The sequence below is a fragment of the Monodelphis domestica genome, chromosome 1 (genome assembly GCF_027887165.1).
Source record: "Monodelphis domestica isolate mMonDom1 chromosome 1, mMonDom1.pri, whole genome shotgun sequence".
Classification (NCBI taxonomy): Eukaryota; Metazoa; Chordata; class Mammalia; order Didelphimorphia; family Didelphidae; genus Monodelphis; species Monodelphis domestica.
The window spans coordinates 659,595,816-659,616,313 of record NC_077227.1 but is presented as its reverse complement, the minus strand read 5'-3'; the positions used below and the strand labels follow the sequence as shown (position 1 = coordinate 659,616,313).

At 42.7% G+C, this 20,498-nt stretch overlaps 1 protein-coding gene across 2 annotated transcripts in view; it reads right to left on the bottom strand.

Moving 5' to 3' along the window:
* Positions 1-6,152: 6,152 nt before the first annotated feature.
* Positions 6,153-20,498, bottom strand: part of KCNK12 (potassium two pore domain channel subfamily K member 12) — a 64,866-nt gene continuing 50,520 nt past the window's right edge. The window contains exons 2-3 of one of the 2 annotated variants that reach the window (XM_007476853.3): positions 12,337-13,228; positions 6,153-7,503 (exon numbers count right to left, since the gene is read on the bottom strand). In XM_007476853.3, coding sequence (XP_007476915.1) covers positions 7,497-7,503; positions 12,337-13,228 — 899 coding nt within the window. In that variant the 3' untranslated portion in view covers positions 6,153-7,496. Of the gene's footprint in view, positions 13,229-20,498 lie in introns of both variants that reach the window. The other variant, XM_056819307.1, reaches the window with a different exon arrangement.

The following is a 20,498-nucleotide window of genomic DNA, read 5'->3' as shown; positions in this document are numbered from 1 at the left end:
AGACATTCTAGGCAGGAATCAGTGTGACTGAAGGCAGGGAGGTTGTTTAAAAGGCAGATTAATGGACAAGCCAAGGGAACAATGATTAGATCAGCCCCGTAGGGGTAGAAGGGTAGTGTAGGAGACACTGGGGCACACAGCTGGAAAGATAGATTGGGGCCAAATTGCAAAGAGCCATGGATGCCAGGTGAAGAAATCTGAACTTTATCTTGTTAGGGAGAGAATGGGGGACCCATGAAAGATTTGATAAGAGGCTGGCAGAGCCAAGGAAGAGTAATAAAGGGAAATATATCCAAGTATTGGATTATGCCTATGTTGAGAAAAATGGTGATTTTGAAGAATCCAAAGGAATACAACTGTGCCATGAGAAAGGGGGAATATGAAGAATTTAGTGACATGTGGGAAGACATAGAATGCAGAGGTAAGTAGGAAATTAATATAAGCAGTAACTGCAAAAATTTAGATAATTAAAAAAAAGGAAAATTGAATTTTATAACATCCTAAAGAGCAAGATTGGCCTTCGAGAAGAGATGAGAAAAGGCAGCTTTTTCCCTTTTGTGATATTCTCTCTCTCAGCTTTGGGGATTCTCTCTGGCCTTATCCCCCATGCCTGGAACATTCTTCCTCATCTGTTCCAATTACTGACCTCACTGAATTCCTTTAAGTCCCAACTAAAATCAATCCCTCTTAATTCCAGTGCTTTCCCTCTGTTCATTATTTCCTATTTATCCTGTCTATAGCATGCTTTGTATATGTTTGTTTGCATGTTAGCTTGCAAGCTCTTTGAGGGCAGGGACTGTCTTTGACCCCTTTTTATGTCCCTAGCAGTTGGCACATGGAAATCACTTAATAAATGTTTTTTGATTGGCTGATGGATTGATTGATGATATAGAGGTAGATGACTACGACAGGATAGATTTGGTTGATATATTGGTGAGAATTGCTGCTCTGTTTTTCATTCCTCATTCCCTGCCTCATTCATCCCTCATCTGTTACAAGGGATGATGGCTCACTGGGAGTAATGTATATGGAAATGAGAGTAATGTGAACCAAAAGATATTAATAAAAGTTAAGACAAATAAAAAGACAGAAATCAGAAAGAATGAGTGATTAATATTGTCTATGGTGCTAGATGGGGCAGCCAGTTGAGAAATGTTAAGACATAAGGCTGACATCATCAAGGAAGCTGACCATAAAGGTTGAGTACTCAAGAAAGGAAGAATTTTGTGCTGGGAAACTTTGTGGGCAGCATCTGGGGAGACTTCTAAATTAGGTCCCCAGGGAACACTGGGATCGAAGGAATTAGCAAAGTCCTTGAGCTGGAATTAATAAATTAGTAGAGACCTAGCAAAGACTAGTTCTGCTAATTTAATGGCACATCATTTCAGGTAGGTCTTTCCAGTACTTATAGAAATCTATCAATTCATCATTCCTTAGAGCCTTAGAGGGGCAGAAGGTGGCGTGGCAAGGCAAGAATTCTCCCACTCAGTCTTGGAAGGAAGTTAGGGAAGGACAGGGACCAATTTCATTGATATAAGGAACTCCCAGGTGAGCAAATTCTCTTTATCAAGGAAGGTTAGTACCTTCTCTGCAACTTGTTATCTTAATTGCCTAAAGCATTAAGAGATTAAATGACATATCCAGGTTTTATAGTCACAGAACTTGCCTGAAGGTAGACCTAGTTTTGTAGGATCAGCTTTAACTAGAACAGAGAGCCCAGCATTTAAAATTACAGCATTGTGACAGTGGGCAAGTCATTTAACCCCCATTGCCTAGCCCTTACCATTCTTCTGCCTTGGAACCGATACACAGTATTGATTCTAAGACAGAAGGTAAGGGCTTAAAAAAATTACAGCATGAGGGGGGCAGCTAGATGACTCAGTGGATATAGAGCCAAGCCTGGAGATGGGAGGTCTTGGATTCAAATGTGACCTCAGGTTCTTTCTGGACATTTCACTGAACCCCCATTGCTGCCTAGCTCTTACTGCTCTTTTGCCTTAGAGACAATACATGGTATTGATTCCAAGATGGAAGGTAAGGGTTTTTAAAAAAAAATTACAGAAGGAACATTTGCACCCAAGAAATAAGCAATTATTACAAATCAAGGCTAGATTTATTGTTTTGTCTTGGCTTAAATGTTAATAATGCAAATGAGGAAAGCTAGGTGGCACAGTGGATAGAATGCCCACTCTGCGGTCAGGAGGGCCTGAATTTTGAATGTAGTCTTGGATATTTACTACCTGCATGACCTTAGGCAAGTGACTTAACCCTGTTTGCCTCATTTTCTTCATCTGTAAAATTAGTTGGAGAAGGAAATGACAAATCACTCTAATATCTTTATCAAGAAAAACTCACATGAGGCCATAAAGAGTTGAAGGCTTAACAACAATACAATGCAGATGAAATTTAATAGTGTGTGTGCATGTGATTCCCCCCTTTTCCCCCATCCTCCAGCCTGGTTGTTAAATATTTACCAGCACCCCCCTTGTATTGCTCTATAAACACTGCTGGAACTCAGCAGGAGTGTTATAAAGTTCAGGGAATGACTGATGTTATCACCAGACTGGAGGCCTGGTGACTGGAGGCTAAGAAGAAGAAGAAGAACTAGCATTGGCAAATTTTAGGGTTTGCCAAGTGTTGTACATCTGTTATCTCATTTTGAGCCTCATAAAACCCCTAGTCTCTCTCCACATGCTCTAAAAGGAAGCTCCCCAGAGGTAAATGCATTGCTGGGAAATGTAACTGATTTCTCCTCATCTAGCTTAGCTTTTTTTTTTAACCCGATTTATTTTCTGGGTGTCTAACTTTAGCTCATTCTGAGCATCCTCTCCTTCCCCCCATTATCCCTGGCTGTGTCGTTTGTTCTTTGGAGAGGTAAAATAGTAAAATGGAATCCGAATTGGATGAGACATGGCTTTGGATCTCAGCTCTAAAACTTAGCTCATTGAGTCTGGACAAGGCTCTGAGGGAGCCCGAACTTCTTATTTAGACCGGGGATGATGAGATGCATGTACTCCTTTCCTCTCTGAGATGTGTGGAATTCCTGCTGCATCTTCCTTTCCTGACATCCCCCCATTCTAGTATCTTTATCAAGAAAACCCCAAACAGGGGCACAAAGAGTAGGACACGACTGAATAACGACATTATTATCTTTGTCATTTGTTCTTATTTATTCCCTCAGACCTGATGTTCTTCAGGATCAACTTAGAGCCACATACTCTGTTCTCTCCCTTGGAAGGTCTCTGAGTCACCAGAGGCTGACTCAATCCCCAGGCAACGCTGTGGCTGGCTGGCAGTTCTAACTTTGACTTTTCTTTGTTTCTTAGAAGAATGTGACAAAACAGACAAGAGAACCTTCTGTTTGGGGGATATTCCAGGTTCCTGGAGGGAATATGTGTGTAAAAGGAGAATAGAATGTTTCTAGCTTATTCTTTGTTCTTGGTGATGGCTCTGATCTAGAAAACCCAAAGTTCTGAAGAGGGAAAAGGTGAGATGGATGGAACTAGTGGTGGAGGGCAGTTTGCCCTGGAAGACGGGTGATTCCTACCCTCAGAGCCCATGTTGGTATAGGTTTCAGAAAGCTATAGGGACCCTAGATTTTATTGCTACAAGGGACCTCAAGAGAGCTTTTGCTCCACTCCCTGGCAACTGCAAGCAAATAAAATATTAGGCAGCCAACATAGCCTAGTGGCTGGAGTACTGACCTTGAAGTCAGAAAGATGAGTTTAAATCTTGCCTCTGACAATTATTGAGCTTAATTAGCTAGGTGAATCCACAGTATGTCACCTAACTTCTCTGTCTCAGTTTCCTTGTCCATAAAAATAGGGATACTAATAGTATCTACCATATAGGGTTGTTCTACAAGGTTTAATAGTTAATAACAGTGGAGCAGAGAAGTGGCACAGTGGAGAGAGAGCCAGACCAGGGGATGAGAGGACTTGGGTTTAAATGTGACCCCAGATACTTCCTAGCTATGTGACCTGGATAAGTCACTCTGTTTGCAGAGCCCCTGACTTTCTGTCTTAGAGTTATTTCTAAGAAAGTAAAGATCTAAAAAAAAAGATAGTATCTACCTTACAGGGTTGTTGTGAGGATCAAATGAAATAATTCATGCAAATATTATTATGTGCCAGATAAATGCTATTATTATTATATGTATTTATTTGTTGTCCCCAATTTACCGATAAGGCAACTAACTAAAGACTAAAGAGCTCCTACTTGGCCTGAGGTTGCACAACTAGAAAGGGTTAATAGTAGAAGGACTAGAACCCCAGGTCTAGGACTCCTGATTTCTTTTTTTTTAAACCCTTACCTTCTGTCTTAGAATCAATACTATGTATTGGTTCCAGGGCAGAAGAGCATTAAGGACTAGGCAATGGGGGTTAAGTGACTTGCTCAGAGTCACACAAGACAACTCTCAATTTCCAGCCAGCATGGGAAAGATAACTGGTACTCAATGGAGATAACCAATTTTGTACTGAAAAACAGAAACATGGTGGGTGATGAAGTAGGCAAGGAGATGTGTGTGTGTGTGAGTGTGTGTGAGAGAGAGAGAGAAAGAGAGAGAGAGAGAGAGATAGAGAGAGAGAGAGAGAGAGAGAGAGAGAGAGAGAGAGAGAGAGAGAGAGAGAGAGAGAGAGAGGAAGAGAGAGGTGGGGGAAGGGATAGAGGAAGAGGGAGAGAGAGAGTGGAAGAGAGAGAGAGAGAAGAGTAAGAGGGAGGAGAGACAGAGACAGAGAGACAGAGAGGTGGGAGAGGAGAAAGAGAGAGAGGCAAGAGAGAGAGAGAGAAGAGGTGAGAGAGAGGAAAAGACAGAGGGGGAGGGAGAAGAGGGAGAGAGGTGAGAGAGAGAGACAATGATTTAGTTGATTGGAACTGGGAAAGGCACAGCTGAGAATGTTTGTGTGTGTGTATGAGAGAGAGAGAGAGAGAGAGAGAGAGAGAGAGAGAGAGAGAGAGAGAGAGAGAGAGAGATGGGGAGTAGGTAAGGGGTGGCTGCCCAAACTCCTTCGTTTGAAAGCTCTTGCTGTGTGAGGCCACATTGCTCCCTCTCCATAAGTCTGACAATTTTCAAAACTGGAAGACTCTAAATGAAGGAAGAAAGAAATGGAAGGTGGGAGGAAGCATGTCTCTGTGGAGTCTACACTGTTGATGGCAATGAAGGTGCTACTGAAAAGACAAAGGGATTTGTAATGGAATTGTAGGCTGCAACCATCATCTTTCTTCTGCATCCCACAAATGGCTTATCTCAAATTTAATAGAAGCTTGTTTTGCCTGCTATTTTAATTTTTTTAAAATAGAATCATAGGTTTGTAGAAGGCATTGTACATTTCAAATGTAAAAAGAGCTGTCAAAGGAAAGTATATATTTTAACTCACTTGAGGATAAGGTACAGTATCTCATTTTAGCTTCAAAATACCCATGTGTTGTAGGTGAGGGAAGATACAGTTATCACTGTTTTACAGATGGGAAACCTGAGGCTTAGGGAAGATAAGTGTTAAAAAAAAAGTGAATTCATCATGTGACCCACAATCACACAGATAGAGGTGTTCTTGACCAAGTGCTCTTAATCTTTTTTGTGGGCGCCATTGATTCCTGTGGTGACATTCTAGATTTCTTCGCAGAATAATATTTTAAAATACATAGGATTATATAGGAAACCTGGGCAACTCCACGGTATAGCAGATAGTGTGCTGGGCCTAGGGTTAGGAAAATTCATCTTCCTTAGTATATACATCTGGCCTCAGTCACATACTAGCTATGTGACCCTGGGAAATTCACTTAACCCTCTTTGCCTCAGTTTCCTTATCTGCCAAATGAGCTAAGGAAAGAAACAACAAAGCACTCCAGTATCTTTGCCAAGAAAACTCCAAGTGGGATCATAAAGAGTCAGAGACTACTGAAAATGACTGAACCACAACATAGAAAATAAATTGTACTGAAATAAAGATGTCATTCCTCCCCTCTAAATCTAAATTCATAAACCCACTGTGATCTGTTCAAGAACCCTTTGGGGGAATCTAGATCTAGGAAAATCTCTCAATGAAGTTTCTGTTGCAGAGGTTGGGGGAAGAATAATATGGAGGTGAAGGAACACAGTAGTGAGGTGAGGGAATACAGGACTCTGAAAGACAGACTGAGAATGGCTCAAATTATGTCAGGTTGCCTTTTATTTGTCATTAATTTGATCATCCCTTTGGAGTGCTACTCAGAAAAATAAATGTATTATTTAAGAAAGCCCTCTCACAGCTGGGCTAGACATGCTTTGATCCCCTTCTAAAGTGTACACATTGCATACAAAAAAAGAGTTCATAAAGCAAGGAGGTTAGCCTTTTTTTTTTTGCATGGGGGGTGGGGAGAAAGGAGATAGGCCAGTATAGTGCATAATTCCCATCACTTCTCCAAAAATACCCAGATGGGTGGATACCTGTTGGCCAGGGTAGTGCTGGGAGTTTCATTCACTTTAGTCCACTCCAGAAATTTAAACCATTCTCTTGTGGAAGCAAATGGCATTTCCTCTTTTTCCTCCTCCTCCTCTTCTTCTCCTTCCTCTTCCTCCTCCTCTTTTTTCTTCTTCTCTTCATCTTCCTCCTCTTTGCCAGCCTCCATCCCTGCAGGCAAGAAGTTACCAGCAGGGGTAGACAGGTTATAAAACTACAGTAACAAATAAACAAAGAAAATCCCAACAGCTCTTCTCCTGCAGTCCTGAGCTGCAGAAAGCAGTGGTTTGTCTGCATGTTTCCCAGGCATCCAGATTGTTGCTTGTGCTTTTTGAAGGTAGAAAGTTACAGTAAGATTGAACTGAGCGGTTGTTTATATTGCTTCTGCAGCCAGACAGATTCTGCTCTGAGGCAAAGGACTCCAATTAAACCAGTCCCTCCTCTGATCACACAAAGAGCATAAAATCAATCCCAGCACATTTCTGAGGACTGCGAGACTTGGGGAGATTTAGAGGGAAGACTTTCCAGGGGGTTTCTGTTTGATGATTGCCATTGTGTAAAATGTTTTGTCTTTGCAAAGAAGTGAGTGCATCCAAATTTCCAGACTAGATTTTTGTTTTCCTTGGTTCTGGGAGATGCCTAGGTAGTTGACGAGGGGGATCGGGGATTGGCAATATTTTTCCTGGTTCTTCCTGGGCAAGTGGACAGTGGTGGTCCTTTGTAAGGCTGAGTCCTATATACACATGCAAACATGCCCTGTAGTGTTCAGTCATCTTCTGTGATGGGTTCTCAGGCATTAGTCCTGTTTAACCCTCTGTATTGGAATATAAGAGTGGGATTCAGCTCCCATCAGCTTTCTGTAAAACCGAGAGGGCCAGGGTGCTCTGCTGACACTCCCTCTCTGAAGATTTGGTGAAGCTTCCTTGCCAGCCCAGTAACTTGAGGAGAGGTATGGAAGCCTTTGGTGGTCACAGAGGAGAGCAGATAATTGCCAAATCCTCCCCCTCACTCCCAGTTGGGTTTCCTTTTTCCAGTAAGTTGTAGCCATTTGGATCCTTAGGACCTGAAAGCATAAGCACAGGTCTGAAGGGTGAGCCTGGGCAAAGACAGAAGAGCCCACTAAAACTCTGGCCAGTGGGAAAGGACCACTGTGCCAGACCCCCTGCTAAGGCAATGGCTAATGGGCCACAGCCATGGGCTAAATGCGACTTCAACAAACAGAGCTTCGGAAACCATCAGCTCAAACTTCTTCTGAGACAAGGTTCGGTTGACAGCAGTTTTAAATGCCTTAAGGTTGGGAGGGCTAAATACTGAAATTGGATGAGACAAATTTGGAGGATAGAAAGGGGGAATGTGCTTGCGTAGGACTTAAGAACCAGGCATGAATCATCCTTTTACCAGTATGGACCCCTCTCCCTCTGAATTCTGTCAGTCTGGGGAAGTCTTAGAGTAGCTCTGCACCCAGTGCTCCTGGTAGAGCCGTAAGACAAGGGCAGAGAGCAGACTCTGGATTCATGGAGTTGTGGGCAGAGGGATGAGGAACCTGGTCCTTGGAGGAGGAGGTAGAGGGAGCTAGAAAGCAGCTTAGCCAGGTGCCTGGGTTTAGTGTTTCCCAAACAGCTCCCATGTTCTTGGAACACTCCCTCAGGGATCAGAGTGACAAATGAAACAGCAATTAGGGTGTCAAGTCTGTACTAATAAGCCAACTTTAATCACACTATGTTCTTAGAGACAGAGGTTCTTTGGAAGCTGTTGCTGGCACTTGGAGTCCCATGATTTTTAGCAAAACCTCCTAGGTTCTGAGTTGCCCTGAGATGAGAGTCCTGCCCTTCACCAGCTCAGCTCAGGTCATGGGGAAGCTGGTGCAAATAGCAAGAAGCAAAACTTGTGCTAAGGTTCCTGTGATATCTGGGGGGGATCTGGGTTTGACTTCAAGAAGAATTTCCTGACAGGTGGAAATAGGTTTGCTGAGGTATATCTAGGGCTCTCTTTTCCTGGAGATAAGATACTCCTCCTGGGATGGGAGCAAGTGTGGTCCTGTCTACACATAAATGGAGAGATTGAGTTGACTATTTTGGTTCTATTTGCCTCTACTTCTCCACCTCCATCATTTGTGACTAAGTCACCTTCCTGGTTTGTGGTGTTTTATGTGTTTGCTTTGGAAGGACAGCTCTTTTGTCTTCGTAGATAAAGATTATAATACCAAAGGCAACATGTCCCATAGTCTATATGTGAGTGACAATCAGATTTATATAGTACCTGCTCCAAATTTCTCAGAAAACTCCTGACATTATTTCATGTTGCCTGGGTGACAGCTCTAAATGGGTGCCTAGTAATCTTTTGCTCTTTTGAAGGGATAAGCTTTATTTTTAGATTATATTGGTTGCTTTGACCCTGGGGAGACATCTCTCTCTCTCTCTCTCTCTCTCTCTCTCTCTCTCTCTCTCTCTCTCTCTCTCTCTCTCTCTCTCTCTCTCTCTCTCTCCCTCCACCTGTCTGTCTGTCTGGTTCTTTCTCTTTCTCTCCTTCCATTTCTGTTTATTTATCTGTCTGTCTGTCTGTCTCTCTCCCTCATTCCCCCTCCCTCCCACATCTCATTCTGCCCATCTTTGTCTGTCTCTGTCTTTCTCTGGAAGTTGCTTCCTTAGGATGTCAATCATGGCCAGCACTTGAAGGAGCAAGGTATTTCTTTTTTTCTCACTTTGATGCATGATCCTGATCTCTTGTTTCTTTTTGCTTTTGCTTTTCTAAATATCACTTGGCACTCAGCATTTGGGAGGTCTGCTCTTTCAAAAGTAAGAAAGCTCCAAATAAAACATTCCAGTAGCCATAGAGCAGTTTAGCCAAAGGAATCACAGATGATGGAAGTGATAATGTAACAGGGAATCTTTGTACTCAAAAATTCTCAAGAGTTGGCCTAACTGAAGTGGGAGACATAGGAGGAGGCAAGTGTTTTGAGAAGTAGACTTGACTGATAAGCCTATGATAATGCAAACACACCTTGAACTTCAGCACTTTGGACAGTAACTCTCAGAATGCTAGCCCTCAGAAGATTCCTTCTTGGAACTTTGCCTTCAGAGTTCATGGTTAATAGCTTCTGGATCCTTTGTAAGATGCTCCTCTCTCATCTTGGTTGACCCACTGGCTGGCATCCCCCCCCCCATCAGAGTTTGTGTCCTAATATTCATCTCAACTGATAAAGAAGATGTAGTACAGGATTTGGAGTTAGGGGAATGTTTTGCATATGGCCACATAGCTAATAAGTGTCAGAGGTAGAATTCAAATTGCGGTCTCTGATTTCAAATCCAACACTTTGCCCACTATGCCACACTGCTTGGTACTTTCCATGGCACCATGGGGCAAGTCACTTTACCTCCTGCTTCATCTGTAGAATGAAGAGGTTAGACCAGATGACCTTTAAGATGCCTTTGAGTTTCAATGGTCTGGTCCTACTACCACAGGTATTCTCTTCCTCATCCCTCCCCACCCCCCTTTCCAGGGACTGAATCAAGTTACTGTCTCCTAGGTTATTTTCTCTTTTCTGCTAGGATCTGGTTCAGTATGCAAGAGGGAGAAAAATTTATCATTCAATCTTTTTATATAATATGCATATGTATATATATATATCTATGCACTTGGCTATATCTGTGATCTCACCATCGTGGATACTTCCTCGTGGTTATACATAAAACATGTGTGTGTGTATGTATGTGGTTTGTCTATATATAGATGCACCACACACACACACACACACACACACACACACACACACACATCAGATACAGATGCTTACTTAACTTTTAGGGAAATTTCCCAGCAGTATGGTGCAGTGAAAACAGTGTGTATATTTGGAGTCAGAGGACCCATTTTTGAATCTTGGCTCTGTCCCTGTGTAACCATGGCCAAATCACTTCCTTGGTTTCCTAATAGATGGCATTGGACTAGCACTAAATATGTGATCCTATGAACCTTATCTCTTTGTGATCTCCTGATACTTTATTCCACACCAAGGGCTGTCTCTAGTAATAGGTCTAGCATGTGTTCATTATGAAGAAGTGTCAAGTCTAGTCCTCTTTCTGAATCTCAGTTTCCTAATCTGAAAAAAATGAAGTTGAACTTGCTGATCTTGGAGGTCTGTTCCAGTTCTCTGATTCTACCACAAAATACACTTCACTAGGCTTCTCATCCTAACAAAGAATGGAAAGTGGATCCCTTTACCAAGTCAGGGCCACTTTGCATTCACAAAGAACAGGGCAATCTTTGCCATGAGATCATTTTTTTTGTTTTATCTCTTTGTCTCCCTGTTGGTGACTGAACCAGCTAGTGTGAAGAGTGAGAGAGCAAACTAGCCCAGGAGAGACAGAGTATTTTGTCTCCTCTGTCTATGAATTACCCATGGTGAAACTTTAATGCCAAACTGGTCTCTCCTCTTTTTAATCCAATTTGATTCCTTTGACCACAACTGCCCATGCTTAGCTGATTTCTATAGGCAGGGAATGCAAATAAATTTTAACTTCAGTCTGACAAAATGAAAATTAAGAAGGAAATGATGATGCTACTTCACCTCCAAATCATGTTACACATTCCAAAAGCAAATGAATGACTTTCTGAGTATCTGTTATTTTGTTACTTTGGTTTACCTCTATCTGAATGTCTAATGGAGCTTTGATTATTGAACTTAGTGAGGAGAGGAGAGGCTGGGCAGAGAAGAGGGCTGCTTGGGCTGTCCACAAGCCTCCCTACTTCTAAACTGATTGGAATCAATTCATAAAGAAAGATTTGAAATGTCACCTTTAAGTCTCAATAGAGGGTCAGAAATTCTCATTACTGAGGGCTTTGGGCATCCCTCATGACAGAAGAGAGAGGGGCAAACTCGGAGCTGTTCCTTGATGAACCAGGTGCTCTAGTGAGCTATTTCCTGATGTCTTTGTTTTTTCTGAGGTCATGTAGGATTGGAGGGTAAGGAGGAAATTGGGGAGTGGCTGGCCACACTCAGAATTTTCCCTCCACCTGCCACCCTTATGCCCCTCTTCATTTCTCTTCTGCCTCCCCTTGGAGCAATGTTCCTAGGACATGGAATTGTGTCTCAATGCCAGAGTGGGCATTTGGCCTACCTGTGGCTAAAGATTGCTGACGGAATTGCTTCCAGGGTGAGAAAAGGATGAAACAATTCTCCTTATTTGGTGCAAGTTAAGAATTGGGGGTGTGATGGGGGGCAATAGTCTTTGAATTAGTGATATGTTTTATCTCATTGCATAATATTATAGCATTATATTGTGTGTATCATAGGTGTACTGTATACATACATATATAATATACACATCTCTATATACACACATATACATTTATATGCAACATATGGCTCTCCCTACCCCCAACCTGTCATAACTATTATAACTGTCACTTTGGAGAACCAGAAAGAATCGCTATTTTTGGTCCAAATTGTAAACGCTGGGAATTAATTTAGAGCCGAGAGAAACTGCACCATACATTTTGGGGTTTAGGGGAAAATGCTATTTCTAGCAATAACATCGTGCAGTTCTTGCCCATGGCCCTATGGCGAGGGGAATACTTTCCATGCTTCTACCAACAGAGAGAAATCCTGGATGGTCCTTCTTCTTCAAGGAGCTGAGGGATCATTCTCAGAGCCTGCTTGGTAGAGGCGGTTCCCAGCCCATTTGGGAAGAGACCCATGAATTAGCAGGTAGTTCAGGAACTTCTGAAATCAGCTGGTGATCCTAAAAGCCCTGGGAGCATCATTGGCATTTGGTATGGTATTTCGCTTTGTTCGCTAAAGAATTAGACAGTGCCACTCTCCTAGGGCGAATTTAAAAAGGAAACCCCCAAACTGCATCCTCTGTCCTTCCCACCCCCAGCCCCCCAACACCCTATCTACCTGGAATCGCTTGTTTCTGCCAGTCGATTGTTCATGATCCCCAGAGCCCCCACACCCCCTGAGAAGCCATTCTGCCGTGTGTTGACACACACATTTCGGGGATAGCCATTGGCCGTCTCAGACAGCTGCTTCTGCAAAAGGGCCAGGGAAACCTTATTGGAGGCAATCAGGTCCCGCATGGAGATCATCTCTCCCGACAACCTCCGACCCTCGGCATCACTATCATAGTGCCCGTCAGCCTCCATGGAGGTGAGGTGGCGTCGGAAGCGGGAGCCAGGGGTGATGGCGTTGCGTCGTCCCAGGCGGGTGCTGGGCTTCCGGCAGCGGGTGCAACATTGGCAGCTGAGTTTCTTTAGCATCCAGTTCAGGACCTGTTTGATGATGATGGAGATGACATTGAAGAGGGAATAGATGCAGCACACACCCATGAGGATGAAGAGGAAATTGCCCAGCCTGTACAGCCCTTGGTTTTGGTAGGCTTCCTGCTGGCTGCTGACCAGGTCCCCAAAACCGATGGTGCTGAAGGTCACAAAACAGTAGTAGAGGGAGTCCATGTAGTCCCAGCCCTCCACACTGGTGTACATGGCCGAGGCACAGCAGGAGAGGATGACAGCAAAGATGCCCAGGATAAGCATCACATGGTAGACAGAGGGCTTCCAGCCCACCAGGCTGTCTGCCTCTGACAGCGCTGAGCCACGGCGGAAGGTGGGGGGCAACAGGCCACTCCGGCGGAGCTGCCGCTCATGGCAGGCTCTCATGATGAATGCCAGCAGAGAGATGATGCGCTCCAAGAAGAGGTTAAAGAAGAGAATGGTCCCTGCGCACCCAAAGAGGCCATAGGCGATGAGGAAGGCTTTCCCAGCCACGGTGGAGGGCGTAGTCATGCCAAAACCTGCGAAGACACAATAGACATCAGTGAAATTGCTGAGCTCTGGGGAGTGAGTGTATCCATTGTGGATGGGCTACACAAGATCCTTGCCAAGAGGGCGCCCCTCCTCTATGGATGCCACCCTCTCAGGGCTTTTAAAACTGTCATATCCTAACCCAGTGGAACTGTTTGTCGGCTTTGGGAGGGGGGAAGAAAGTGGGGAGGATTATGGATTATGTAACCATGGCAAAATATTCTAAATAAAAAAACCTGTTATATCCCTCTTCTTGCCTTGCCTTTCCTCACTGCACCACCAGCATGGTTAGCCTTAAAACCTGGGCAGAATGACAAGTAGGGAACATGTGCCATTTGGGATGTGTAGTATCAGCTGTGGCAGCAGCATATGTGGGATGCTCTGGGGTCTTTGTCTCTCTTTATCCTGGCTGGTCCTCCTTCTCGGCCCCAAACAAATTTGCCTCAGATGCTATAATTCTCTGATCCATTAGGCAATTAATCAAGGAACATTTAGTAAGTGCCTGCTATATGCAGGAAGGTACTGTGTGATATTTAAAAGTGAGGCAAATCAGTCACTTCCCTCAAGGAGCTTTTAATCAAATGGGGGAGACAACATGCAAACAAACATATACATATATATATATGCATATACATATATATATAAAGTAAGCTCTATATAAAAGTAAATAATTACCAGAGGGAAGGCATTAGCACTAAAAGGGGTTATGCCCCCAGACTACCTAAATGATACCTTCCTGTGTCTTCCCTTGAGTTTGGGCAATCACTGATATAGAGACTAAACTCCAGGAGTTTATGCAGGAGTTGGGGCATTGTCTGGGGCTCAGTTCCTTCAACCAGTCATAAAAAATGGTTCTTAAAATTGGTACTACTATTCTACATCAGTCCTTGATGTCTCGTTGGCAAGCATCACACTGAAAAAATTCCATGAGCAAATACTCAGTTGTTCCTTAGGGAGCTTGAGTCTGACCTTCACCTTGAATTTTAAAATACAGTCTAACTCAAGGTCCATGGAAATCCCCACATAATATGGATATCAGATTGTTTTTGAGGGAGATGCAGGCTGAGAGTGCACAAAAAGCTCTGGATTTGAGGTCTGAAGGCTGGAATTTGAGTCCCAACCCCACCATTTACTAGCTTGTGAGCAAGTCACATAATAGTTCTTAGCCTCAGTTGTCTTAACTGTAAAGGGGGAAAAATAATACTCGAGCTACTGACTGACTTTCTTTCTTTTTTTTTTAAAGCCTTACATTCCGTCCTAGAATCAATACTGTGTATTGGTTCCAAGACAGAAGAGCAATAACGGCTAGGCAATGAGGGTTAAGTGACTTGCCTAGGTTCACTCATTTAAACACAGGTCCTCCTGACTCCAGACCTGGTGCTCTATCCACTGCACCTCCCATTTTCCCCTTAGCACTATCCCTTTGTGAGAGGTATGACACTCCTCTCATTGGTCCAGGGCTGTCTATATGATTTATCCATCAAATTTCATGGATAGCCTCCATTGTACTCCAGAAAAAGTCTCCTTTCTTGATCCCTGCTGTGTTTACTAATTACACAATCTTCCATATGATTTTAAAATAAATGTTTAATTGAAGTAGTAAAAGCATATCAATAAGAATCAATATCAACTCTCATTCACTCATTCATATAATTGCTAGCTTTAATCATTCAGTCCACCTTGTTTTGTCAATCTCTGGAGTGTATATGATGGAAGGGAGTCAGACACAGCTGGGACTTGTAAGACCCAATTGTCCCATCACCACAAAATACATGGCACGTACAAAGTCTATGTCTTGTTACAGGGATTCTTCTCAAGTCCCCTTTGGTCCCTGCTCCATCTTCTAGATTCAGTTACCATGTAAACTCAGATGCCACTTGTGCCTGAAAGGAGACTTAACATTGCTATGAAAATATTGATAAACATAAACAGCTGGACCACATGGGGCTTTGGCTTCATTTGAATTGCCATTTTCACTCCTGCTGTCATTACCCCTAGCCCCACATTTCACAAGTCCTATAAAATTAAAAATGGATTTTAATTTTATTTTGCTAAGACTTAAATCAAATTAGAGTTAATATTCCTTTCCTCAATTCCTTCCCCTTGTGAACTTCACCCACCGCCACATCCTGGAGAAACTTACCACGGGTTCAGCTTTTGTCTCATAATTACCACCACCTTTTTTTTGGTTTTACATGTAGATACAATTTTTAATAATCATTTTCTGACATTTTACAATTAATCTACATTCTCTCTCTCCTTCCCCTCTCTCTTCCCCAAGAAGGCAGGTAATATAATATAGGTTATACATGTACTATCATGAAATATATATTTCCACGTTCATCATGTTATGAAGAGTTACCTCCACTTTTGTACTCCACCTATCACCTGCTTTCCAGAGAAACTTGATGAAATTGAAAGTCAAATATTATCAATTTAAATAATTGTAGCAATTGCCATCCACCAGAAGACTGACTACTCCTACTGCCTAGGAACTGTTGTCTTCTGACTCAAATTACATGTTTTGGCTGTAGTTGGTTGTTCTTGTTCTCAGAGGACAGTCACTGGTGATGTCATAACTTGGCACATGAAGAAGATTCAAGAGAGGCAGAGTTACACAAAGTCATTAGCTTTACTCTTTCTTCCAGAGTCATCGCCGCCCAGTGGCAAGACAAAAATCCAAGACTGGTGATGGCTTGGAATGCAATGGAGGACTTTGGCTTTTATGTCTAACCAAGCTCTAAGCACTCTATAGTACCTGCTTCAGCCAACTTCATGGCTGTTGAAACAAATTGTTTTCATTTGTCCATTCCACCAGGGAAGTCTTCACATATTTGGAGTAGACCTAATCCTAACTCACCAACAAGTCTGTAGTCCATTGATTGCCTTCAACCTAGTTTAACCCATCTGCCCAAGATGGTTTCCTGGCAAGTGGTTTGCTGTGTGTGCTACACCTTCTTGGAGTGACAGGAAAGAGCTGGATGGCTGTGGTTAAGGGGATTCCAGAAGGGGAGATCCAAATGATGTAATCTAAATTCTGACCATTTGTCTGGTTATCCATCAATAGCCTATCAAAAAAAGGCACACCTCGAATGCTCTAGATTTTGTTCTGTTATCTTGCTAATTGTTATAAAAGATCCTGCCAGCCCTCATTCAAGGTCTTTGTTCACTGAGAGAGCACTGACTCAACTTGTTGGTTTTGCTGTTTGTTGTTTAACCATTTTTCAGTTGTGTCACCTTCATAACCCCTTTCAGGGTATTCTTGGCAAAGATACTGGAGTGGTTTGCTATTTCCTTCTCTAGCTCATTGTACAGATGCAGAAACTGAGGCAATGGGGTTAAGTGACTTGCCTAGGTTCACACAGCTAGTAAGTGTCTGAGGCTGGATTTGAAGTCAGAACCTGCACTCTATATACTTCATCACCTAGCTTACTACACCTACATCTTACAGCTTGCTACAACTATATCACCTAGTTACTGCTAGCCTAACTAATAAATTGATCATGCTTTGCCTCTCACTTATCTTAATTTTCAAGCAAAAAATCTCCCTATCTACCCTGAAAACTCTTCAAATTGCCTGGGCCAACTGTATTTGAATTAGACCAAGCTCTTTAAGAAATAGTGACATTGCCATGTCACCCTTACTAGCTACAAGAGGGACATGAGGCTTATTATCCTTATCAAGTCAAGAAGCACTTTGTATATGTCAGTCACTGTGCTAAGCACTGAGAATACAAATATAACCACTGAAAGAAAGATAAATGTCTTTCCTCAAGGAACTAAGTGGGAAAAGAAAACACGTAAGAGGAGGCTGGAAAGGGTTGGGAGGCAAAGGATACCTGCATGAGAGTATGGCAGAAAGTGAAAAATCAGGAGTAGAGTCTCGACAGGAAGGAAGACATGGCTGACCTGAACATTTCCCTTAAAATGGAAGAGTAGGAAGGAACCAACCAGTCAGAAGAAGGGATCCTGGGATAGCATGAACCTTCCAAGGGGAGGAGGATGTGCTTTATTTTGGATTTACAAGTGTGGAAACGGGGAAGGGAACAAACATTATTAGATGCCTTCTATATGCCAGGTACTATACTAAGCATTTTAGAGATAGTATCTCATATGAGCCTCAAAACAACTCTGTGAAGTAAAGGTTTATATTATTTCCATTGAACAGTTGAGGAAACCAAAGCTGTTTAAGAGAGGTTAAGTGACTAGGTCACTGTCACACAGTTAGTGTCTTAGGGTGGGTTTGAATTCAAGTCTTCCTGACTCCAGCCCAGTCCTCTATTCATTGAACCATTCAGTCATCTATGGGGAGGCAGAGAGAAAATAGCTTTCATTTAAGCCCCTAGACAGGTCTCTGGGCCTGGCTTTCTAGGGGAATCTGGCTCTGGGCACAGTGTCCTTATCCTGATGTAGAAATTAATAAAGTTTCTTCCTTCCTTCTTTTCTTTCTTCTTTCCCTCCTTTCCTCCCTCTCTCTAACCCTCCCTCTCTCTTCTTCCTTCCCTCCCCCTCTCTCTTCCTTCCCTCCCCCTCTCTCTTCCTTCCTTCCTTCCTTCCTTCCTTCCTTCCTTCCTTCCTTCCTTCCTTCCTTCCTTCCTTCCTTCCTTCCTTCCTTCCCTCCTTCTTTCCTTCCTTCCTTCCTTCCTTCCTTCCTTCCTTCCTTCCTTCCTTCCTTCCTTCCTTCCTTCCTTCCTTCCTTCCTTCCTTCCTTCCTTCCTTCCTTCCTTCCTCCCTCCCTCCCTTCCTCCCTCCCTCCCTCCCTCCTTCCCTCCCTCCCTCCCCTCCCTCCCTCCCTCCCTCCCTCCTTCCCTCCCTCACCTCCCTCCCTCCCTCCCTCCCTCCCTCCTTCCTTCCTTCCTTCCTTCCTTCCTTCCTTCCTTCCTTCCTTCCTTCCTTCCTTCCTTCCTTCCTTCCTTCCTTCCTTTCCTTGCCTTTTAAAAAATTCATTTCTTTATGTGTTGTTATAAATTCTAAAATAGAAGAGTGACAAGGGCTAGGCAATTAAGATTATGTGATTTACTCAGGTCATAGAGCTAGGAAGTGTCTGAGCTTAGATCTGAACTCAGAACATCCTATCTAGGCTTGGCTCTCTATCTACTGAGCCACCTAGCTGCCCTGGGGTTCATAAAGTTTCAAAAAAAACAATGAGAAAATCCTCACCTTCCCAGGAAAAACCTCTTTTCTTTCAATTCTTTGGTTTGCCAGTAACAAGGGGTTCATACCCAAGAGTAGGATGTTTTGTTTATAATGTGATTTATCTGCCATTCAAGTTTTGCTGAAAGCATACTTAATTTGCTGCTTTGACAAAAGCTGTGAAACACCTTCCTGTGATTTTCCTGGTGTTGCCTTCTCAAACAAGGAAGCACCTGTAGCGCTATAGGTAATAATGTAATTAGTATACCATATTACTTCAGCTGGGATTTCAAAGGTTTGCTAGGAGCTTGTTGGCAAACATTCTGATTCTGTGCTTCAATTGCACAACAAATCAGAGATTGTAGAATTAGATCCTGTTGTTTAATTTGACTCTGGAACAAGAGGAATCAACCTTAATGACATATTTTCCTCCACAGATGTGAGCTTTCTTGCTGTAGCCCTTGGCAAAGTCAAAGGAGCAAAATCTACAGAGCAGAGTCTCTAAAGAGAAAGCCTTGAATATAATATGGAACAAAGATCTTGCAGGGAGGATCAGAGGACATCTATCCATCCATCCAATCATCCATTCATCCATTCATCCATCCAACTATGATGGAAGTTGCAGAGAGAGAGAAAAACTACAGGTAGGGTCAGAAAACATCCATCCATCCACACATCCATCCATCCATCCATCCATCCATCCATCAGTCTACCTATCTATCCAGACATCCAAATATAATGGAAGTTGCAGAAAGAATTAGGATGAAGTTGCATTAGGAAGCTGAAGAATGTGAGGAAAAATGAGACTGTACAAAAGTGAATGTTGCTGTTTGGGGAAGTAGATTCTTCTTTACTAGAAATCTTTAAGCAGGGACTGGATGACTATCATGCAGTGTAAAGGGGATTCTTATTCAAACATAAGTTGATTTATATGGCTTTTGAAGTCTCTTCCAACTCACTTTCTGTGAAAGAAGTTAAGACAAGATCTTTGCCATCAAGATACTTACAACAGGGCAGGGGCACACCAAAGGGGAATGCGATAAGGGTTATATGAAATGTAACCAGTGCTCAGAGGATTCAGGGGAGACAGAGACACCATGGCTGGAGTAAAAAGGGGAAGGTTTAGTGCAGTACATGGCATTTAATCTGGAAGAGATGGATAGGAGGATGCTCCTGAGAAGAGCAATAGCAGGAGAAAATGCATAGTCTGGAAAGCTTGAGGAATGTTGGTGTAATAATAAGAAATCAATTTATTGGCAAATAGGGTATTTGGGGTATATGTAAGGGAACACTAGAAAAACATCTGATAAAACTAGTGGCAATAGTAGTAACAGCAGACTGGTCTGTGTCCAGGGAATTGAAATCAATACGTAACATGTTGGGAACCAGAGAGATCTTGGGCATCTCTGGGGATTCATCATGTAACTGCACCCAACATCTGTGCTGGAGCTGTGCTGTGCTGAAGTTTAACAACCTTGGACAGCTCTATTTATTAAATTCTGGGAACAGGGGGGGAAAGCACCCAGATTGTGCATCCTTGAGGCTTTAGGACAAGATACCATCAATTTAATAATTAACAAGTATTACATGCAAGAAACTGACTTCATCTTCTAGGTCAGAGGTCAAAGTGAATTGGTAGGAACTTGTAGGATGAGTGGAAACTGATAAAAATTATGATAAAATAAAAGGTAATACAGTCATTGAAAGAGTACATTTTTAAAAAACTGAACTTTCTGTCTTAGAATCAATATTGAGTATGGGTAGGCAATTGGGGTCAAGTGACTTGTCCAGAGTCACACAGCTAGGAAGTGTCTGAGGTCAGATTTGAACCTAGATCCTCCTGACTTCACATCTGGTTCTCTATTGCCCCAAGAGCAATGTATTGACCAAATCAGAGATCTGCTGCTAATAAGTCATATGACCCTGGACGAGTTGTTTAGCCTCTTTCTTTCTGTTTCCTCACCTATTAATCAAGGTATTGTAATCATATTCTTTGATCTCACTTATTTTCTCTACTTACAGGGCTACCAGTCTGCTTTGGACCCTCATCATCTGTCCCCTTAAGCATTGCAATAGTCTCCTAACTGATCTCTCTGCTTCCAGATTCTTCTTTTTCCAATCCATCCT